Raw genomic sequence first — 24,711 nt, forward strand, 5'->3', positions numbered from 1 at the left:
AGGGGCAACCACCACCGATCCTGCCTGACTCCCTAAGGGGGCTGCCGAATTAACCAAAGGCGCCCTGTTGGCCTCTGCAGTGACCTTCACTAAAGCTACACTCCCCTGCAATCCCTGACCAACAACGTACCATCTACATGCACTACCAAGTGCCTGGCCTTCTCCAAATCCTTGCCATTGCCAGCCCCAACAACAGCTCCCCCCACGAGTGGGGCAGACAACATCCCAACCTTGAAAAGCCACAGCAATACTCACCAAATTAGCCACCAGTTCTGGCTGGGCCATGCCCCCTTCAGGCGTAACTTCGATTGCTATAAATCTATTGCCATTCTGAACAATATCCCCGCCAGCCGCACTGCTGGGACATTCACTTGAGCTGCAACCTGGCCAGAATCACCCGCCACCAATGTCTGACCCACAGGTGCAACTGCCACTGGGGTAGAGCCCTGGGCCCTGACGTACTAGGGTTAGCTGCTGCCTGCTCCCATGAGTTACCCTTCCTTGTCTTGGCCGTCTTCGGGGATGAGGGGAATGCCTCCTTAGGAGCCACTCCAGTCCTCTAAGGACTCGCCACTGGCTCCGCAGGCACATCTAAAGGTTCCGACTCCATCCGCGCCAATGCTTCATCTGTAGCATCCATCCTACACATTAATGCTTCTAGCAGCAGCTCTGTCCAAGCACTTAGCACTTTTACAAGCACCACCAGACATTACTGCAACACAAAGTCCTGAGACAACAGCAAACAGTGAGAGACATGCAACAACCAGTCAGAGACCACAGACCCACTCCCCAGCACCACTAACAACCAAGGTGCCACCAAAGGTAAATATGAGAATTGAGGGGACTTGTTCCTTCTAACGATACTTACCCAGCCTTACAACCACCAGCCGCTGCCCAACAAAGAAAGGAAAAATCTCCCTAAGGCAGCCGACAGGTCTAGATGGCTGCTAGCAATAAGGCCCATAATATTTACACCAATCGTGCCTAAAGTGGCCCCTTACCTGCCAAACAAGAAACCAGAAAATTAGCCCAGGCTTGCAAAGCCACAAACAAAATTATCCCCCTACGAAAGTGCTTAAAATTATGCAGTCATAAACTTAACACAAGGTGGGCAATAGGAGGAGTAAGGTAGGATTTGACTTGAAAATTTGTGAATGCCCAGAAATGTATGAGTATGTTGCCATTAACAAACTCCTCTCTGACCAGCCTAAAACCTGGAAATGGTCAGGTTTTAACTCCAGCTCCTATTCCAGGAAGGTACTTGGAATGGAACACCCCAGCTTTGTTGCAATTTAGGAGCCAATTAAAAGAGGTGTCTTCTTATTTTATATGCAGAAAACCAAACTTGCATGTTCCCAACAATCAGTATTTCCCCACTGCAGAGTTATAATCTGTAAAATGCAGATGTCACATGGAGTTACCACATGGAATTACCAGTAGTAAATGTGGAAAGTTGCAGCTGGCACAGCTCTCCAGGTGTACTACTAGGAATGTTGGTAAATGCAAAAAGACTTGGATTTGGAGATGTGCGCAGGAGTACGTCCACAGTTGTGAACACATGATTTTTCTTATTCAATGTGCACATACTGTGCATGTGCTAACATATAGGAGCTTTCATACATGATTTTTACATGCATTGAGCAACTTGCATACTTTCTCCGCTTTAAGGAGTGCATTTTATGTTCACAGCGATGGGGATCAGATGCACCTTACAATTTGAGGATTTACACATCACTCATTGGCTTTCAAGCATTCACATAACTCACAAGTATGGGCAAATATAACTTAGGCATTGAGAAAAATCGGCCCCACTGTCTAGCAATGGTGAGAGGTTATTTAAGTGCTTCATGAATTCAAATGTAAAAGAGAGTGCTAATGACCAAACATGTAAGACTGTATGGCATGTACTTACAGGAGGGGGTGGTGGTGGTGGTTTGTGAGACGGACGACAAAGAGGTCCATTTCCTTTTTTCTCTCCTTTTTTCTCTCCTTTTTTCTTAGAGCTCCTTTTGCTGCCTACATGACCCATCCTGTACAGGAGAAAGAAATAAGGAAACCTATCAGAGACATCTGAAGTTTAAACACATCTTTGTGTCTAATAATAAAATTAAAGCCTCCACCCCTTCCATACACATACACACCCCACACACCCACACACACACACACACACATTGTTTTTCTGTGTCTTCCTTTTCTTATACTGTCATGCAAACAATAGCTACTGGCAGTGGGCATGGTCATGTACTGCTGATCCTATAACTACATCCCCTTGCAATTCTGCAGTCAATATTAATCTATGGAAGGAGAGCGCAAAAAATTGTCAATCCTTGGATTGTTTTGGATCTGGTTAGATAATCAACAAACTGTCTCTCGTACTCCAGCCCTCAGTGGGGGAAGTTGTCAGTCAATCAATCAGTAATTTGTAGAGTAGACGCTATCACTCCTGAGGGTTTCTGGGGGCTATGGTGCCTTGCCTCCGTTGGAAACCCAGGTCTTCAGCTTTTTTCAGAACTCTGTCGGGGTTGGTGCTGTTTGGAGGTGGAGAGGTAGGGAGTTCTAGGTCTGGGCAGGGGTATAGAAGGATCCGCCTCTGGAGCAACTGCGGCAGATGCAAAGGATGTGCGAGGGCCAGAGTGGCGGAACACAGGTGTCTTTCGGGCTGCGGTTGATAAAGGCTGGTCCTTGGTCGTGTAGAGCTTTGAAGGCGAGCGTGAGGGTCTTGAACAGGCATCTCTTCTGGATGTGGAGCCAGTGGAGGTCTCTGAGGTGGGGGGTGATGTGGGTCCATTTAGGTAGGTCCAGTATGAGCCTGGCTGCAGTTTTTTGTATGGTCTGGAGACTTCTGAGAAGTTTGGTGGGCAGTCCGGTGTCGAGGGTGTTGCAGTAGTCAAGGTGGCTGTAGATAAGGGCCTCTGTGATGGTTTTTCTGGAGCTGATGGGGATCTATCTGAAAATCTTGCAGAGGATGTGGTAGCATGTCGAGAAGACTGTGTTGACTTGGTGTTTCATGGTCATTTGGCTGCCAAGGATTATGGCGAGGTTGCAAGCCTGGGTTGTTGGTGTGGGTCCTAGCTCCGCATGCCACCAGATGTGATCTCAAGTATGTGAGTGGTTACCAAAGATTAGCACTTCTGTTTTATCAGTGATGAGATTGAGGAGCGGTCTCTCATCCATTTGGTTACGTCAGTCATTGCCCTGCAGGAGTTGGATTTTGCGTTGGTTGAGTCATCAGTGAGGGAGAGGATGAGCTGGGTGTCATTGTCGTAGGAGATTATGTTTAGGCCATGGGCTTTGATGATGTCTGCAAGGGGGGTCATGTAGATGTTGAACAAGGTAGGGCTGAGGGAGAATCCTTGGGGTACACCTCAGGTGATGCTCTTGGGAGCAGAGGAAAATGGAGGCAGTTGGATGCTTTTCATTCGTCCTAACAGAAATGAGATGATCCATTTGAGGGTGTTTTCCTGTATGCCGATGGCGTGGAGTCTGTTGATGAGGGTGTGGTGGGAGACAGTGTTGAACGCGGCAGAGAGGTCTAGGAGGATCAGGGTGGCTGCTTCTCTGCAGTCGAGGAGAGCCCTTATGTCGTTTGTGGCAGTGATCAGCGCAGTCTCCGTGCTGTGGCTTGCATGGAATCCGGACTGGGATGAGTCGAGGAGTAGGTTGAGTTCCAGGTAGTCAGTGAGTTATTTGTTGATGGCCTTTTCGAGTGCCTTCACAGGGCAAGGAAGGAGAGATCAGTCTGTAATTATTTAAGTCGCTGGTGTCAGCCGAAGGCTTCGTCAGGAGGAGTCTGCCTTCTGCATGTTTCCATTCATTTGGGAAGTAGCTGTGGAGTTGGACATATTGAGGATGCAGGTGAGTTATGTACTGATGAGGTCAGCACCGAGATTGAAGAGATGGTGGGAGCAGGGGTCGGTCGGGGCACCGGAGTTGATGGATGTCATAATGGTCCTAGTTGTCTGTGCCGTGAGAGGGGTCCAGCAGGTGAGAGTTCGGTCGGTGGTTCTTGTTTGTCCATGTTTGGTGGCACTGAGGGTAAGGAAAAGAAATTCGAAGTTGTTGCAGACTGTGGTTGGTTTGCTGTGAAAGAAGTCCAAGAGGGAGTCACAGAGTTCCTGGGAGGGGTGGATGGCGTTCTCTGAGGCAGGAGGGTTTGTGAAGCCCTTGACGATCTTGAAGAGGCCCTTGGTGTGGTGGGCTGCGGACTTGATGCAGTTGGTGATGGCCATTTTCTTGGCTTCTTTGATGCGCCAGTGGTCTTCGCTGCAGGCTGCCTTGTATGTGGCTCTGATGGAGGAGGTGTCAGACAACGGATTACACAGAGTAAAACTGGTGGTGAGAAATCTGGAGTTTGCCCTGATTTGCAACAATCAGGGAATTAAGGTAGATAGTGGGCCTGATTCAATGCAGCTCAAACACTAAGCAGGGTTTGGGCTGCATTGGGATGATCGAAAGTAGTTGACAACTCACCCAATCATGCACCTCGACGCAGGGCAGCACTGGGGCAGTGGGCAGAAGGGGACGGAAATCCCAGCTATTTCATGTCTAGTGTCTTTACTCACATTACAATGGTGACTCCACCATAGTTCTATTCTATTTTTCAAATCAATATCACACTAGCAGTCCACTGGTGTTACTCTGTTCCAATAAACACAACTTGAAAATGTGTGTTTGACTATTTTATCAAACATTTCCTCTCTGCTTTGAAAAAATTAACAGCTCCTTACATACAATGAAAGTCATTTTCTTAAGTGTAGCAGTCAAATGACCCCATGTCGTGTTTTAAATTTCTGCCACTCCTGCACACCGAAGTACACAAATACAGCAGCTTATTCTAAACGTAAATGTAATGTCCTTGGGTTTCAAGTTCAAAAAACAAAACTTGGAAAACCTGAGATTTCCACGTTAGTACTACCTTTTGACTTTCTGCAGTGAAACCAATACTAATAATAAAGGAACAAAATTTAAGCTAAAAGAATACAGAACTTAACCTTCCAAAATGCAAAGTGTTGTCTGCCTCAAGCGCTGCGGCCCACTGAATGTCTCACTCATGTTACTGACTCTAAGACAAAGCGCCTTCGCTGGATGAATCGTGTCAACCTCAAGATCTATAAAGCAATGTGTCCTGACAGATAGCAGTTCAACAGCAAATTTATTACCATAGCCCATTAAATAAATGTTAAATCATGAAGGGAGGAGTCCAGTAAAATTTGAAAAAACATGAAAATGTATTTTAAAATTAATTAGCAATGCAGAAGGCAAAAATAAGATTAATCAGAACGCATAGTAAATCAGAATAGGAAATTAGCATACGGCTCAATCAGATACACTAAAGAGTCTGACGTGAAGTTAAGCCTCAAAGCAAATAAAATTAAGTCCAAATCAAGAGACAGACTGATGCAGTTCTGCTCTCTTATAGTCTGGGCAAACCAGACTGGATCACCCCCCAAAACACCCTCTTTTAAAGAAACATGCATTTGGAATGTCAGCAAAAGGTTATCATACATCATTATAGAAATTGACAAATCAGAACACAAAATTTAATACAGCATCATCTGGCACTAACCCAATTCCAACCCCTAATATCAATATTTGACACTATTGATCTAGTGTCATCGAACATTGTCAAACAATCTAGATATATTTAGAAAAATGGCAGTCTCATATTGAATAAACCCACAGATATACATGCAAGAGTGTTGCAAAGGCTTCCTCTGAAGTTCTTCGAGAACAGAATATCAACACAAAGCACTTTATTGATGGACATCTTGTTACACATGATCAGAGGAGAAGTGAAAACGCACACCATGGCTGCCTTAGGAATCAAAATGAAGTTGAGGCCCAGTTCGGGCCTTCTTGTCTAAATCACAGGAAACTACAGTATTATAAAGTGCAGTGTTTTGGTTTGATTTCAGCAATGTACATGACGTTAGGCACATATTTTAAATAAATCAAAATCAACTCAAACACCTTGCAAGAAACTCAGGGGGTCATTACGACCCTGGCGGTCATGGACCGCCAGGGCCGGGGACCGCGGATGCGCCGCCAACAAGCTGGCGGTGCATCCAGGCCAATTCTGACCGTGGCGGTAAAGCCGCGGTCAGAAAAGGGAAACCCCCTGGCCTGAGGCCTGAGCCTGAGGAATCCTCCATGGCGGCGCTGCAGGCAGCGCCGCCATGGGGATTCCGACCCCCTTACGGCCAGCCTGGTTCTGGCGGTTTTGACCGCCAGAACCTGGTTGGCAATAACGGGTGTCATGGGGCCCCTGGGGGCCCCTGCAGTGCCCATGCCAGTGGCATGGGCACTGCAGGGGCCCCCTATCAGGGCCCCACCAAGATTTTCAGTGTCTGCATAGCAGACACTGAAAATCGCGACGGGTGCAACTGCACCCGTCGCACCCTTTCCACTCCGCCGGCTCCATTCGGAGCCGGCATCCTCGTGGAAGGGGGTTTCCCGCTGGGCTGGCAGGCGGCCTTCTGGCGGTCGCCCGCCAGCTCAGCGGGAAACTCAGAATTACCGCGGCGGGCTTTTGACCGCGCAGCGGTATTCTGACGGCGGTACTTTGGCGGGCGGCCTCCGCCGCCCGCCAAAGTCAGAATGAGGCCCTCAGTCTTTTAGCATGTTCACTCCCATTTTTTCTGACTGATACTTGTGCTAACTGACCCTGACTGTGCCCTGGGCTCTGCTAACCAGGCTCAGGGCCAGTGCTCTGATCAAAAGTTATATGGTAATGTGGTACTATCACAATTGGCAATGACAGACACCTGTAAGTCCATAGTACATAATAGGGCAATGGGAATTCAAACTACCTATAAGTCCCTAGTACATAATAGGGCAGGGAGGTTGAGAGGCCCAGTAGATTCCCTGAACTGGAGTGTGCATTGCTGTGTTGCCTGCTGTCATTTTTAAAGGCAGTCCTGCCTTGAAAACTGTCTTTCAAAAGTAAAATGTGTGCCAATTCGACTTGGGAATTAAAAGTACTTCCAAAGTGATAATCTTGCTTATTTTACACGTGTCACCCCTAAGGTCTCCTCTGGGTGCCCCAGGGGTACGGCCATGCAATTATAAGCAGGGAGATTATAAAAGATGCTTTATATGCCCTGGTGGCAGAAAACAACTGTCCATTTCATTTTTCCCTATTGTTGATACTTACCCCATAGGATAACATTGGAATATTTCATATAAGCATAACTTTTGCTAGGAAGGAGCTAAAGGTGTCATTCATGGACTCAAAAGATTGGTAAAGATAAATCTAACAACTAGCCACTGTTGAACTTATTATAACTAATACAGAAAAGAAGTTATAGGACTTTCTTTTCTGTAAGACAAAATCCAGCCTGCTAGTTGCCTCTCCTGATTAGTCAGTCTCAAAAAGATTAGCCAAGCTGATTTGATGAGGTGATAAGTGGTCTGCATAGAGCAGAGGTTATCTAGGGGAGGGAGCTCTGCAGCAGAGCACAGGACAGAGAGTGGGCTGGGTAAATTATATTGGTTGCAAAGAGAACAGGACAGAAAACAGTGCTAGCTAGACCTGTCTCCTCTTCCTGTACCCCATAGCTAGAGGGCAGGCCAAGGAATGGAATTTTCAGATGGTCTGGAGGGAGAGTGTTAATGAAAATGAGCCACACCAGTAAGTTGGTTTAGCCAGGTCTTACTCCTCTGGAGAGTAATTCTCTATCTTGTTTTTTTTTAAAGTGCAGTGCTTTGTGCGGCAAGAATATGCCACACTCTGGAGGAAGTTGTCATGCTTTTGGGTGGCACCCTGAATTTCATTGGACAGGGGTGCCCCCTGCCTACCTTCCTTTGACCACTGAATAAATATGTCTGAGCTGCATTGCAACTCAGATCTGCAACCCAAAGGACTGCACTCTGAAGTACTGCTGCTGTTGCATATTGGAACAACAGCCCTAAGGAATTTGCCTTGCTTCAAAAAGGTGACAGAACTATGCATTTGGTGCGTTACAATGAGAATGCCATTACTACGCATATCCTTTACCACGCATGACTTTACAATGAATTACATTGTAAAAGCATGTATTTTAAAGGCATATGTGTGGTAAACGTCCTAGCACGACCCCCGTCTTTTTTCAAAATACCCCTCCCTCGCCCTGAACCCTAAATTAGTAAAGCCCTAACCCCCACCCTGAGCCCTAAAATAATTTTCCCGCCACCGATCTGAGCACGAAAACTGTCCCCGCCCTAAAACCTAATCTCGCACCCCTGACCCCCCTCCCTAAAACAGTACCCACCTCACCCACCATGGACATAGGACTAAACTTATGGTGTCCCCGTCCTAAGCCCGAAAACCGTCCCCCACCCTAAAACTTAACCTCCCACCCCACAGCTCTCTCCCTAAAACAGTACCTTTCCACCCCCAGGTCCAGTCCCCCTGACCTCACTCCTAAGGCACGAAGCAGCTAATTCTGAGGAAACTGAAGGATCTTTCAGTTTCCTCTAACGAGACCGATAGCCTTCCCCAGCATTACCACGCATAGCCCTTACCATGCATATCATTACAAGATAATTTGTTGTGATGGAAAGGCTATTCATGGTAATGACGCATGTGTTGTAACGCATGCGTGGTAAAGGCTAGTCGGGAAACAGCTGTTCTGTAATGGTTGTTTCCCTTTCAAAAAGGACTAAGGAGTGGACTACCTGAAAGCAACAGGTTAACAGAGCTTGCCTGCACCAACTGTCCCAAAAGACCTCAGCCTGGAGTGCGTCCAGTGGACTTTTAAAGATTTGACCAGGTGCATTGTGGGAGCTGAAGTCCCAAACCTCCAAGGACCATCTCAGTGCTACTAGCCCCTTGCATTTGGGATTTGGACACTTTGGAACCCAAAGGAGAATTTCTGAAAAGATATCCAGAAGTTTTGAGAAGTTTGAAGAACATTTGTGAAAAAGCTCCATAAGGTGACTGACTCTTCAACAAGAGTCAAGCCACTGCTGACGAACCGCAAGCCGGCCTGAATTTAAAGTTCTTCCCACTGAAGCTCTGGAGCTTTTCCCTGCCAATGAGACTTTCTGTATTTGACCGGGGCTTTGCAGAAACTCAGGCCGATGACATTGCATTGGATCCTGGCCTGAAGAGGAGCATTGCCCGACACAGAGAGAAAAAGCTCCAGAAAAACAACTAAGTCTGAAGGTAAAATTTTGACAGAGGCCTCACAGTCAGTGAGTCCGAGCAGTGCTCCTTCGCGGTTGGGCTCAAATTGTGAGTTGGTCCTGATCTAGCGCGACCCTATATTACTGGTTGGCACTTTATTTCTTAGCACTAGAAAGCACATTTTTTAATTTAATCTTTAAAAATTCATATCTCCGGTTATGTAAGTTGTAAGTTAAATCAGTTTTCTTAAGCGCTTTGTTACTCATAAGCTGCCCTGGAGCTGCAAGACCATGGTGAAGATCAAAGTGTGAGTCACCTCTAGTCCAAAGGGAGTCAAGCCATGTTTTAAAACCTCTACTAAAAGGCAAGAGCTAGTTGCAAAGAGGCAAATGTACAGGGAACTGATTCCAGAGTGCTGCCACCATGACACAAAAGGCACAGCTGCCAATTCTAGAGTGACTAAATCAGGGGACTACTAATAGATTGCAAGAAAATTATCAAAATTTATGCGGGGCATTATATTTAGAAAGATTTTGCTGCAAAATGGAGGTCCAAATTGGTGAAAAACCCAGAACTCATGACAGTGATTTAAATACAATCCACTTGGACACACAAAGCCAGTGCAAAACCTCTACAGATAATGTAGCAGAAGAGTTGCTTTGTCGTTAAAGAGCAAGTCTTGCTGCCACATTCTGCATAAACTGCAATCGAGACAGCAAACCAGTGACTTTACCCAGGCACAGAGATTTATAGTAGTCCAGATGACTCCGGATTAAGGCCCATACAACCAAAGGGCGAGTCTGGGGTAGCAAGGCTAGAAAGACATTGTGCAAAGTCCTCAACTGTTAACGTCACACAGATGATAGATAATTAACTTGTCTGATTAAAGAAAGGTCAGCTGTTAGACCCGACAGCCTAAGGATGGTCTTCCACCAACTTTTTGCCTACCTGCATCCATTTCATGACTTTGTTTTTGCTTGTTTTAGGACTATGCACACTTTACCACTGCTGACCACTGCTAAAGTGCATTTGCTCTCTCTCCCCTAAACATGGTAATATTGGCTTATACCCAATTGGCATATTTCATTTACTTATAAGTCCCTAGTAAAGTGCACTACCTGTGCCCAGGGCCTGTAAATTAAATGCTACCAATGGGCCTGTAGCACTGATTGTGACACCCACACAAGTAGCCTTTTAACTATGTTTCAGGTCTGCCATTGCAGGGCCTGTGTGTGTAGTTTACTGCCAGTTTGACTTGGCATTTGAAACCCCTTGCCACGCCTTCATATCCACTTTTATTACATATAAGTCACCCCTAAGGTAGGCCCTACATAGCCCATTGGGCAGAATGCTAAGTAACTAAAAGGCAGGGCATGTACTTCTAAAATTTACATGTCCTGGTAGTGAAAAACACCCACATTTGTTTTCACAACTGTGGGCGTACTCCTCTCAAAGGGTAACATTGTGAATTCCTTAATATACTTTTAATTTGTAATTCCAGATGAGAAAGGAGTAGCTACATAATGTTTCATATCTCTGGAATGGTAATGATAAATCCTCTTTACTGGTAAAGTCAGATTTAACATTACTATTCTAGAAATGCCACTTTTAGAAAGGGGACATTTCTTTGCTCTTACAGCTATGTGTGCCTGCAGCCTCCCACCAATACACGTATAGGGTGGGTGTCAGCTACACTTTGTGCATTCCCTCTAGACAGCCACACACACAGGAAGATTAGGTGTATCTGAGTACTCACCTGCATCCATCTGCATTCTGATGGCTCTTCCTGGGCAGGAAGGCTGGAAAGGATTGACACTTACACCTGAATAGTCAGTGCTTGTCCCTATACAAAGGGCTGATTACCCCCTACTGAAAGTGTGGAGCCAAGGCTGGAAAGAAAGGGTCTCTGTGCACTTCAAAGGCCCTTAATTGAAGTCCCTCCCACTTCAAAAGCACATCTGGGTATAAGTACTGGATTACTGACCCCACAAATACAGACACTTCTGAACCTACCACAGGACTCTATCAGAAGAAATGCTCTGCCACAACAAGGACTGTTACTCTGCTGGACAGCTGACCTGGAAGGACTGCATTTCTTTTGTACTGCCCTGCTGCCTGCTGCTTTCTGACCCTGCTGAGGGATTGTTGGACTCTGACTTGCACTGCAAGTTATCTCCAAGGGTTTGCAGGCTCCTGTGCCTGGTTCACTGGAAGTGGACCCATATACTTGAATCACTGAACTCAAAGCGTCTCCTTTCTGCCTATAGAAGAACGGGAACATCAAACCAGCTGTGGGAGCAGAATCAGAGCATTGCTCTCGATACCAAAGCATTGCCTTGAGAGCCTGATACATCGGAACTGTGCTTCGCCACTGCAGCAGCCTCGGAGATTGATGCATCCCTCGACTATGTGGAGAAACTGGGCGCATCGCACTTCGAAAGCAATGCATCTTGGATCCAGCGCTTGTCTTTGGAACTGAAGTATTGCCATAGCTGCGTGGGACAGATTGACACATCGCCATTCCTGCCAGGACTCGATAGATGCATCTCATAGCGCATCTCGTTGTTGCGACCAGGAAAGGTGCTTTGTTCCCCAGGGCCTGCGTGGATCATGTAGCCAGTGTGTGCTCCATCTCTGTCAGCCCAAACTTTGACTTTACCCTGGTCCAGCCAAAGTAACCCATAAAAGCGTTATTTGATTCTAAGAGCTATTTTGCATTTATTCTTTGAAAATTCATATCTTGACTACTCTGTGGATTGTTGTCGCTCTGGTCTTATTTCATTTATAAATCATAATCTATTTTTCTAACCTGATGTGAATTTTCTTTGTGGTGTTTTCACTGTGTTGCTGTATGAGTTATTGCACAAATACTTTACACATTGCCTTCTAAGTTAAGCTTGCCTGCTCTGTGCCAATATACTTGAAGGTGCGCACAGGATAATTTAGGTTGTGTTGTGACTTACCCTGAATAGGATTGTCCCTGCTTGCACAGGGTGTATACCTCTGCCAACCAGAGACCCAATATCTAACATTAGCTATGCCAATGAACTTTAAAATTTGCCAATAATTTCCCTACAGATCCTTAGGTGAGAACCTCCAACCACTCCCCTGTAAAGTTACTTTTAACTTATAGCCAGGTTTGACCAATGTTGCTGCCCCAGTGTACTTGAAAATAAGTGTTGTTGGCCCAGTGTGTTTCAAAATCCGTTATTTGGCACTAACGATCTGAAAATATAATTAGGAGAGAGTTGCCAAAACCTGTAAAATTTGTTTCCAAGTCCTAGCAAGTTGTAACAAATGTTGCTGCTTCTATGTATTTACATTGCCACAAAGCATCCGATACAGCCACCTTTAATCCACATTCAGTTTTGACCAACGTCACTGGTTGAATGGGATTTAAAAAGCACTATTTGCAACAACTTTGCCCAAATAAATAACACTTATGAAGATTTGTTCACTTGTATTGGCAAAGAGTGCTCTATAATGTGCAACTGAACACCGAGTTATCTAATATGATGCTTTTGGAGAACTGGCATTCCCACGATGTAAGACATAGATGACAAGTGGCCTGATGTCATATGCATGGGCGTCTGTGGGGGGGAAGCGGGGTGCTTGCCCCCTGCTCTCCTGGATTTAGGTACAGCCTGGTGTGCAGGCTCACAGTGCAGTGTAACACCACATCTGCCATAGTTTTATGCTGCCTGCACTAGTATGTTATAGTTATGCCCCCCCGAAAAAAATTCTGCGAACGCCCATGGTCATATGGGACACATTCAGCCAGTCCTAATTTTCTTTAGCCAACTACACCTTTTTCTGTGATTCATTATCAAACAGTATAAGGAAAAGAAACACAACTAAAACTCTAAGGGGCATATTTATAGTCCGTTTGCGCCGAAATTGCGTCGTTTTTTTTTACACTATTTCGACGCAAAACTAACTCCATATTTATACTTTGGCGTTAGACGCGTCTAGCGCCAAAGTCCATGGAGTTAGCGTCATTTTTTAGCGTGGACACCTACTTTGCGTTAATTATATGCAAGGTATGCGTTCCCGTCTAAAAAATCGACTCCGAGGCATGTGCGTGGGATTTATACTCCCGGGCAAAAATCACGCCCAGGAGTGGGCGTGTCAAAAAAAATGACGTACGGCCGCTTTTGCGCCGTTTTTTAGCGCCTGCAAAAGGCAGGCGTTAAGGGACCTGTGGGCTCTGAAGGAGCCCAGAGGTGCCCCCCCATGCCCCTAGGGACACCCCCTGTCACCCATGCCCACCCCAGGAGGACACCCAAGGCTGGAGGGACCCATCCCAGGGACATTAAGGTAAGTTCAGGTAAGTGTTTTAAAAAAAAAAAAATGGTGGCATAGGGGGGCCTGATTTGTGCCCCCCTACATGCCACTATGGCCAATGACCATGCCCAGGGGACAGAAGTCCCCTGGGCATGGCCATTGGGCAAGGGGGCATGACTCCTGTCTTTGCTAAGACAGGAGTCATTTCTATGGGGGTTGGGAGTGAAAAAAAATTGCGCAAATCGGGTTGAGGCGAAAAAATTGCCTCAACCTGACTTGCCCCATTTCTTGACGCCCAAGCCCCATATCCCCCTACGCCGACGCTGCCTGGTGTACGTTGTTTTTTTTAACGCACACCAGACGGCGCCGGCGGCTAACGCCGGCTAACGTCATTCAATAAATACGGCGCCCGCATGGTGCTTCAGAATGGCGTTAGCCGGCGCTAATTTTTTTGGCGCAGTTTTGCGTTAAAAAGTATAAATATGGGCCTAAGGCCCGTATTTTATACTTCTTAGCGCCGCATTTGCGCCGCTTTTGCGTCAAAAAAATGACGCAAACGTGGCGCTAAAAAAGTATAAATATGGTCCTAAGAATGCAAAGTTGATTTGGCTAAAAAAAAAAACAGGACTGGTTACATGTGTTGCATGTAGCATGGACTATGGGCTATGTGAAAAATCGCTTTTAAATCTACCAGTCTGCATTATGCAGTAAACAGAATGGGGAATGAAACTGTCAGTCGTATGGTTACCAGGTTCGTTTCCACATGTTTTCTCTGATACCCAATGAATTTTCTTCTTGCATTTAACACCCGATTTCTCCTAGGATTAGCAGCATCACATGCAGTGGAAAAGGTTTCTCAATTTTGATCCAGTAAATTGGCATATATTTTCGCTCGGACACGTTTTAATTGATTTTGTTTGGGACTGGATTACTTTTCTTGATGGGTATATCAATAAAAAAATGTAAATGCTGTAATGATAAATACAATGATGATGGTTGAATTTGCCATATGGTTGATCTTCTAAGGATTCAGTTCACATGTTAAAGGCACCTAAGAATAGTAGCTTGTCAAAGCACAATTTTGTATGAAAGAGAAGTCCTCTGAGCTGGGCAAAATAATGTGAGAAACTAGAATATATCTATTTGCATGGACAACATTGCAGCTTCTGACTTGTTCTGTCTAAAGTTTTACACAGAGAAATTCTTAGTTCTATGTTATGCGAAAAAAAGAACAGGCTCTGAACTCTGCATTGAACTAGTGCATCTGATCATGATACTGCCGCTGGACGCAAGAAAACAAGAACTGAAAACAAAAAAGCAGACTGCCTCGACTAATTAGGTCTCAAAAGTTTGTGCTGCATTATAAATAGACTCAAAATGTCTATATATAAAATACAAAGAGGAAATAAGCCAATCAGTGTGCAATCTTGATTTAGAATGGTGGTGAGTTACAAACCAGTAAAATATATATTTCGAAAAAGAGGGGTGGAGGGCAAAGGCATGTTTCAGATCTAGTGACACACTCCAAAAGCTATTTCAAACAAACTGGATACAGTTGGTAGCATTTAACTCTGCTTCAGTAGGATAAACACTGCCCATGAAGGACACACCTTGGAAATTTGTTGTTAATTGCACATATAGGTAAGCCATACTTCTTATGTTTGGCATCACTGTGCAGCTATCTGCAGGCCTAGGGTCTCTCTCTCTCTCTCTCTCTCTCTCTCTCTTTCTCTCTCTCTCTTTGTCACCTCATGATATTGTCTATTTTGTGTGTCATTGCACCTTCCAGGAAATGCTTTCATTAGAAGGCAGGAAGGACTAATTCACATCTGAGAAGTGCAACCAAAAATCAGTGTGTTTCCCACATTTGGTTCTCCTATACTCATTCTATACAGCAAGCAGTCCTTGCTTTCTTCGCAGCATTGGCAAAGCTAGTGGGCAGGCTTTACTATGATAAACAGCATTTGTGCATTCAATGCATGTAAAGAACATTTATAACTGTCTTTGTTAATATATAGCGGCAAAAAAACCAGATCAATTGTGTTTGTCAGTGCTTGTCGCATTTCTGTTGGTGGGTGCTACCAGTACCAGGCAAGGTGACAAGGGCATTTCACCCCTAAATGCGCCCACCTCTCCATACTGGTGCAATTTTACACAAGTTTAGCAGGCGAGCGAATTCTTGCCGGGGTGATTAGATGTGGTGACCTCCTCCCCTCAACCAATAAAATATTTACACAGTAAGGTAGAAGAGCAAGTTCTTGAGCGAATGTTCTTAAATATCCAAGAAAGAAGTGACTCAAACAGATGATCTCACCAAAGGACAAAAATATATTTTTACTACAACGTTTCAGCTTCTGCCTTCCTCAGGTAGTATAAGATGGTTTGCTCAGTGGCTGCAAAGCTGGCACAGCTGGATTTTCAAAAAGCATCATGAGTGAAAATTCCAGTAAAAAATGTGGAATCAATGCAGTCCTGAGAACTCTTCAGATATGCAGAAATCAACTGGTATTGTCAGTGATGTTTAGTCCATCTGGATGCAAAGATTTTAAACGTTACATCCAGAAGTTTTCTCTGATGTCCAGTAGTTCTTCCTTTTAAACATGTTTGTAAAGAAATACCTCCTTGGCATGGTTACCCCCTGACATTTTACCTTTTGCTGATGCCAGTTATGATTGAAAGTGTGCTGGGACCCTGCTAACCAGGCCTCAGCAACAGTGTACTTTCCCTAAACTGTACCTTTGCTTCCACAATTGGCACAGTCCTGGCACCCAGATAAGTCCCTTGTGAATGGTACCCCTGGTACCAAGGGCCCTGATGCCAGGATAGGTCTCTAAGGGATGCAGCATGTCTTATGCCACCCTTGGGACCCCTCGCTCAGCATATGCACACTGCCGCACAGCTTCTGTGCTGGTGGGGAGAAAATGACTAAGTCGACATGGCACTCCCCTCAGAGAGCCATGCCAACCTCACACTGCCTGTGGCATAGGCAAGTCACCCCTCTAGAAGCCCTTACAGCCCTAAGGCAGGGTGCACTATACCACATGTGAGGGCATATGTGCATGAGCACTATGCCCCTACAGTGTCTAAGCAAAACCTTAGACATTGTAAGTGCAGGGTAGCCATAAAGAGTATATGGTCTGGGAGTTTGTGAAACACTAACTCCACAGTTCCATAATGGCTACACTGAAATCTGGGAAGTTTGGTATCAAACTTCTCAGCACAATAAATGCACACTGATGCCAGTGTGGAATTTATTGTAAAATACACCCAGAGGGCATCTTAGAGATGCCCTCTCAATACCAGTCCGACTCCTAGTGCTAGGCTGACCAGTTTCTGCCAGACTGCCACAACCAGACAAGTTGGTGGCCACATGGGGTGAGTGCCTTTGTCACTCTGTGGCCAGGAACAAAGCCTGTACTGGGTGGAGGTGCTTCTCACCCCCCACTGCAGGAACTGTAACACCTGGTGGTGAGCCTCAAAGGCTCATGCCTTTTGTTACAGCACCCCAGGGCATCCCAGCTAGTGGAGATGCCCACCCATTCTGGCCACTGCCCCCACTTTTGGCGGCAAGGCTGAAGGAGATAATGAGAAAAACAAGGAGGAGTCACCCACTAATCAGTACAGCCCCTAAGGTGTCCTGAGCTGAGGTGACCCCTGCCTTTAGAAATCCTCCATCTTGAGATTGGAGGATTCCCCCAATAATATTAGGGATGTGCCCCCCTCCCCTCAGGGAGGAGGCACAAAGAGGGTGTACCCACCCTCCAGGACAGTATCCATTGGCTACTGCCCCCCTGACCTAAACGCACCCCTAAATTCAGTATTTAGGGGCACCCCAGATTCCAGGAAATCAGATTCCTGCAACCTGAATCAAGAAGGTCTGTTGACCTGAAAGACCTGCAGAGATGACGGAGACGACAACTGCTTTGGCCCTAGCCCTACCGGCCTGTCTCCTGACTCAAAGAAAACTGCAACAGTGACGCACCCGACAGGGACCAGCTACCTCTGAAGTCTCAGTGGACTGCCCTGAAATCCGAAGGACCAAGAAACTCCTGAGGACTGCGGCACTGTTCACCTACAGCAACATTTTTGCAACTTTCTAAATACTTTTAAAGAACTCACTCTTCCCGCCGGAAGCGTGAGACTTAACCCTCTGCACCCGACACCCCTTGCTGGAGATCCAGAGAACCAACACTACAGGGAGGACTCCCAGGTGACTGCAACCTCGTGACCCCCCTGGACCTCCACAGCGACGCATGTAGAGAGAATCCAGAGGCTCCCCCTGACAGCGACTGCCTGTAGAAAGGAACCCAACGCCTGGACCAAGTACTGCAACCGCAGCCCCCAGGGCCAGAAGGAACCGAACTTCAGTGCAGGAGCGACCATTAGGTGACCCTCTGCCTAGCCCATTTGGTGGCTGGCCCGAGAAGCCCCCCTGTGCCCTGCCTGCACCGCTAGAGTGACCCCCGGGTCCCTCCATTGATCTCTATACAAAACCCGACGTCTGCTTTGCACACTGCACCCAGCCGCCCCTATGCCGCTGACGGTGTGTTTTGTGTACCTACTTGTGTCCCCCCCAGTGCTCTATAAAACTCCTGGGTCTGCCTTCCAAAGACGCAGGTACTTACCTGTTGGCAGACTGGAACCGGAGCACCCCTGTTCTCCATAGGTGCCCATGTGTTTTGGGCCCTCCTTTGACCTCTGCACCTGACTGGCCCTGTGTTTCTGGTGCAGTAACTTTGGGTTTGCCTTGAACCCCCAACAGTGTGCTGCCTATGCCCAGGAACTTGAACTTGTAAGTGCCTTACTTACCTGAAAAACTAACCATTACTTACCTCCCCCAGGAACTGTTGATTTTTGCTGTATCCACTTTTAAAATAGCTTATTGCCATTTTAACTAAAACTGTGTATGTTACTACTCTAATTAAAAGTTCCTAACTTACCTATGTGGAGTACCTTGCTCTTAGAAATGGGGTCTTTGGTTGACAGTCAGGTTACCCCTGTTCAAGCAAGGACCCTCACTCTAGTCAGGGTAAAAGAGAATCACCCTCAGCTAACCCCTGCTTACCCCCTTGGTAGTTTGGCAGAGCAGTAGGCTTAAGTTCAGAGTGCTAGGTGTAAAGTATTTGTACCAACGCACAGAGTAACTTAATGAAAACACTACAAAATGACACAACACCAGTTTAGAAAAATAGGATATATTTATCTAAACAACACAAGACCAAAATGACAAACATCCGACATACACAGGTCAAGTTATGAATTTTTAAAGATTAAACTCAAAAATAGCGCTTAGAAACACAAAATGCTTCGATGAGGTGTTAACACGGCGTAGTGAGGGAGTCGTTCCCAACAAGCCGACACCAGCGGCGCCGGACACGGAGTCACGTTGACCCCCAAGTACAGTACCTTTGGTGAAGAGTGAAAACAAGTAGATGCGCGAAGTCGGGGATCGCGGCGTAAGTTCGAAATGTTGAATCCACGCACTTCAAGCAGTGTCGGTCACGACGTGCTGTGGCGACCTCAACGGAGTCGCGGACTTCAGCGGGGCTGCAGCGGTGTCGAGTCTGCGAAGGTCGTCGCGTTCCAGCGCAGATCACGGAGTCGGTTGCAGGCGGCGTCACCGGATTCAGCAGCGGCGTCGGTCCAATGTCGTCCCAAGTCAATTTCCTTGGATTTCCACCAGCTTTCCTTTCAAGGGACCAGGGACTGGATAGGGCAGCACTTGTCAGAGCAGGAGTCTCTCCAGAGACTCCAGGTGCTGGCAGAAAGAGGCCTTTGCTGTCCCTGAGACTTCAAACAACAGGAGGCAAGCTCTAAATCAAGCCCTTGGAGATTTCTTCACAGGATGGAAGGCACACAAAGTCCAGTCTTTGCCCTCTTACTCTGGCAGAAGCAGCAACTGCAGGATAGCTCCACAAAGCACAGTCACAGGCAGGGCAGCTCTTCTTCCTCAACTTTTCAGCTCTTCTCCAGGCAGAGGTTCCTCATGTTTCCAGAAGTTTTTCTAAAGTCTGTGGTTTTGGGTGCCCTTCCTATACCCAATTTCTCCTTTGAAGTAGGCCTACTTCAAAGTAAAGTCTCTTTTTAATGTGAAATCCTGCCTCTCCCAGGCCAGGCCCCAGACACACACCAGGGGGTCGGAGACGGCATTGTGTGAGGACAGGCACAGCCCTTTCAGGTGTAAGTGACCACTCCTCCCCTCACTCCTGGCACAGATGGTTCATCAGGAAATGCAGACCACACCCCAGCTCCCTTTGTGTCACTGTCTAGTGTGAGGTGCAACCAGCCCAACTGTCAAACTGACTCAGACAGGGAATCCACAAACAGGCAGAGTCACAGAAATGGTATAAGCAAGAAAATGCTCACTTTCTGAAAGTGGCATTTTCAAACACACAATCTTAAAATCAACTTTACTAAAATATGTATTTTTAAATTGTGAGCTCAGAGACCCCAAACTCCACATGTCCATCTGCTCCCAAAGGGAATCTACACTTTAATCAGATTTAAAGGTATCCCCCATGTTAACCTATGAGAGGGATAGGCCTTGCAACAGTGAAAAACGAATTTAGCAATATTTCACTGTCAGGACATATAAAACACATTACTATATGTCCTACCTTAACCATACAATGCACCCTGCCCTTGGGGCTACCTAGGGCCTACCTTAGGGGTGCCTTACATGTAAGAAAAGGGAAGGTTTAGACCTGGCAATTGGGTACACTTGCCAAGTCGAATTTACAGTTAAAAGTGCACACACAGAAACTGCAATGGCAGGTCTGAGACATGATTACAGAGCTACTTATGTGGGTGGCACAACTAGTGCTGCAGGCCCACTAGTAGCATTTGATTCACAGGCCCTGGCACCTCTAGTGCACTTTACTCAGGACTTACTAGTAAATCAAATATGCCAATCATGGATAAACCAATTACATACAATTTTACACAGAGAGCATATGCACTTTAGCACTGATTAGCAGTGGTAAAGTGCTCAGAGATCAAAAGCCAACAGCAACAGGTCAGAAAAAATAGGAGGCAGGAGGCAAAAAGACTGGGGATGACCCTGCATAAGAAAAAAAGTCCAACACTAGCACTTTATGTATTTAATTCAAATCTTGAACTTGTGGTTCTAAAAATAAATTAAGAAAATATATTTTTCTATATAAAAACTATTGGCCTGGAGTTAAGTCTTTGAGTGTGTGTTCCTCATTTATTGCCTGTGTGTGTACAACAAATGCTTAACACTACCCTCTTATAAATCTACTGCTCGACCACACTACCACAAAATAGAGCATTAGAATTATCTAATTGTGCCACTATCTTACCTCTAAGGGGAACCCTTGGTCTCTGTGCACACTATCTCTTACTTTGAGATAGTATATACAGAGACAACTTCCTACAGTGTTCCACAGGGAAAATCTTCAAATCTGAGAGTAAATGGCCCATAAGGTTACAATGATTGGCTACAGGCTGGTCAAGTTTCTTGTTAATTATTGCTGATTTGTGGTTCCTTAATTGTGTACGGAGGTAATTCACTGTTTAGCCTACATATTGTTTTTTACAGCTTTGACGGCACTGAATCACATAAATAATGCATGTTGAGCGACATGTAAGATGCTGTCTGTTAGATCTGACGGCCTTAGGGTGGTCACCCCTAACTTTTTGCCTGCCTCCTTCCACATTTTGGACACTGTTTTTGCTGGTTTTAAGTCTCTCCCTTTAAACATGGTAACATTGGATCATAGCCAATTGGACTATTTAATTTACTTATAGTAGAGTGCACTGCGTGTGCCCAGGGACTGTAGATTCAATGCTACTAGTGGTCCTACAGCACTGATTGTGCCACCAACGTAAGTAGCCTCTTTACCTTGTCTCAGGCCTGCCATTGCAAGGCATGTGTGTGCAGTTTCACTGCTAATTCAACTAGGCATTTAAAAGTACTTTCCAAGCCTGAAACTCCCCTTTATCTACATATAAGACACCCCTAAGGTATGCCCTAGGTAACCCATAGGTCAGGGTGCTGTATAGGCAAAAGGCAGGACATGTACCTATGTAGTTGACATGTCCTGGTAGTGTAAAACTCCTAAATACGTTTTTGCACTGCTGTGAGGCCTGCTCCCATCATAGGCTAATATTGGGGCTGCCCTCATACATTGCCCTCATACATTGTTTGAGTGGTAGCTGATGATTTGAAAGGAGTAAAGGAGTAGGAAGGTCATATTTAGTATGGCCAGAATGGTGACATTAAATCCTGCTCACTGGTGAAGATGGATTTAATACTACTATTTTAGAAATGCCACTTTTAGAAAGTGAGCATTTCTCTGCACTTAAATCTTTCTGTGCCTTACAGTCCACTTCTGGCTGGGTTAAGTTGACAGTTCCTTGTACATTCACTCAGACACACCCCAAACACAGGACACTCAGCCTCACTTGCATACATCTGCATTTTGAATGGGTCTTCCTGAGCTAGGAGGGTGGAGGGCCTGCTCTCACAAAAAGGACTGCCACACCCCCTACTGGGACCCTGGCAGACAGGATTGAACTGAAAGGGGACCTGGTGCACTTCTAAGCCACTCATTGAAGTCCCCCCACTTCAAAGGCACATTTGGGTATATAAACAGGGCCTCTGCCCCTTCAAACTCAGACACTTCCTGGAGAAGAAACTTGTATCTAGAACCTGCATCCTGCCCAGAAGAACTGCCTGGCTGCCCAAAGGACTCACCTGACTGTTTTCTGTGAAGGACTGATGCCTTGCTCTTGCCCTGCTGCCTTGAGCTCTCTGGCTGAGGTGAAGAAGTGCTCTCCAAGGGCTTGGGTAGAGCTTGCCTCCTGTTCCCTGAAGTCTCAGGACCAAAAAGGCTTCATCTCTTCAAGAAGGACTCCTTGTGCTGCGAAATTTGATGCACAGCCTGCCAGAAACGACACAGGACCTGCACCAAGGTGAAAATTTCACCGCACGCCGAACCGGGATGACGCAGCCCGACTCCGCAACAAGAAGGTTGATGCAGCGCCAGCGTAGCAACCAGTATTTCGACGCACAGCCCACTGGATCAACGCATAGCTGAGCCGGAATGACGCCGCCCGACTTCCAGAGAGGAATCGACCCAGCGTCTGCCGTGCGGAAGAAAATTTGACACAATGCCCACCGGATCGACGCAGCTCCTGTGACTTCGTCCTGCCAGCGCAGGAAATCCACGCACCGTCCCCGGGGCGTCCGAAAACCCTGCAACCCAAAGAGGATCCATGACCGAGCGCCGGAAATCAACACACAGCCGTCCCTGCGTGCAAGCTAAATGACGCATTACTGTGTGCGGCCCGAGAAATCGACGCACACCCCTTTGTTTCCACGCTTCTCCTCCTCTGTGGCCCTTTGCGGAGATTTTTCACACAAACCAGGTACTTTGCGCTTGAAAGAGACTTTGGGGCTCATTCGGGGTCGGCGGGAGCACCACCAACAGGCTGGCGGTGCCCCGCAGGGCATTCTGACCGCGGCGGTTTGGCCGCGGTCAGAAGAGGAAAACCGGCGGTCTCCCGCCGGTTTTCCGCTGCCCGAGCTGCGCCGCCATGGGGATTCCGACACCCCATACCGTCATCCTGTTCCTGGCGGTTCGCCCGCCAGGAACAGGATGGCGGTATGGGGTGTCGTGGGGCCCCTGGGGGCCCCTGCAGTGCCCATGCCAATGGCATGGGCACTGCAGGGGCCCCCGTAACAGGGCCCCACAAAGAATTTCAGTGTCTGCTGTGCAGACACTGAAATTCGCGACGGGTGCAACTGCACCCGTCACACCTTCCCACTCCGCCGGCTCCATTCGGAGCCGCCTTCCTCGTGGGAAGGGGTTTCCCGCTGGGCTGGCGGGCGGCCTTCTGGCGGTCGCCCGCCAGCCCAGCGGGAAAACCAGAATGGCCTCCGCGGTCTTTCGACCGCGGAGCGGCCATTCGGCGGTGCCCGCCAGCCTCAGAATGAAGCCCTTTGTTTGCTTCTATAAAGACTTAAGACACTTTATATCACTTTTCAGTGACATCTCAACATTTACTTTTTGCATTTTAATAGTTTTGACCTGCATTTATCCAGATAAATATTGTATATTTTTCTAAACACTATGTGGTGTATTTTTGTGGTGCTATATGGTGTTGTTGTATGATTTATTGCACAAATACTTTACACATTGTCTTCTAAGTTAAGCCTGACTGCTCAATGCCAAGCTACCAGAGGGTGGGCACAGGATAATTTGGATTGTGTGTGACTTACCCTGACTAGTGTAAGGGTCCTTGCTTGGACAGGGGGTAACCTGACTGCCAACCAAAGACCCCATTTCTAACAATGGTGATCAGCGGTGAGGATAGGACTTGTATTTGTGCAGTGACATATAGTAGCTAAGTATTTCACTACCTACCCACGGTTGAAAGTCAACTTGATTTTTATCTCTTTCTGCAGTTTCGTTTTTCCTGTCAATTTTTTTACCAAAATCCTCACTCAACATGTCTCAGGCTAGGTCGAAAGCAGAAGATTGTGACCTGGCCCTGTTGGAGACATATACTGTCAAACAGCTGAAAGGGTTCTGCAGGAATATGGGAGTGCCCACCCAAGATGCCTCCAGAAAGGAGGAATTTCAAATGGCGCTGAGGGCCGGGGCAGAAGCCCATTCAGAGGAGGATGCTGAGGAGGAGGAGCCAGAAGACGGCTCCCTAGAGGATTTTTTGCCATCAGTGGATGATGTTACCACTGCAATTGTGCCCCCTGCCAAACCAGGGAGCAGTGTCTCTGATCAAAGCCTGACCACAGAGGAAAGGAGAGAAGAGAGGGAATTTCTATTGCAAATGGCAAGTCCGAAAATTGAAGCTCAACAGGAGGAGCGAGAGCAGAGAGAGAAGCCAAAGCAGCTGAGAGAGCCTAACCTGAGAAAAGAAAACTTTTGTTGGCTCATGAACTGAGTTTCAAGGAGCTGGAGATCAATGCGAGACAATCTGAGCCCAGCAGTGATGGTGGCAGCATACATGCAGGACCTGTGGGGGAGAAAAATGTTTGTATACCCAAGAATGTGGTGCCACGTTTTGTGGTGGGAGATGACATTGACATGTGGCTGGCTACCTTTGAAGTTGCACTAAGGGCCCATGGGACCTCTGAGGAGCACTGGGGGGTGGCTTTGTGGTTTTATGTACCAGCAGTGGGAAGGGACACACTTCTTACACTAGCTCCACAAGATAGATATGTCTATGCACCCATGAAAGCGGCTTTACTGGCCAAGTTTGGGCTGACCCCTGAGAGATACCGTCAGAGGTTCAGGGACAGCACCAAACTCTCTACACAAACTTGGGTAAATTGT

The 24,711-nt window shown here is 46.7% G+C and overlaps 1 protein-coding gene across 1 annotated transcript in view; it reads right to left on the reverse strand.

The window, feature by feature from the left end:
- Positions 1-24,711, reverse strand: part of BLK (BLK proto-oncogene, Src family tyrosine kinase) — a 380,194-nt gene that overhangs the window by 204,030 nt on the left and 151,453 nt on the right. Inside the window, exon 2 of the mRNA XM_069236157.1 lies at positions 1,913-2,030. Coding sequence (XP_069092258.1) covers positions 1,913-2,029 — 117 coding nt within the window. The 5' untranslated portion in view covers position 2,030. The remainder of the gene's footprint in view (positions 1-1,912; positions 2,031-24,711) is intronic.

Source organism: Pleurodeles waltl, chromosome 5, assembly GCF_031143425.1.
Source record: "Pleurodeles waltl isolate 20211129_DDA chromosome 5, aPleWal1.hap1.20221129, whole genome shotgun sequence".
In the NCBI taxonomy this organism is placed as follows: domain Eukaryota; kingdom Metazoa; phylum Chordata; class Amphibia; order Caudata; family Salamandridae; genus Pleurodeles; species Pleurodeles waltl.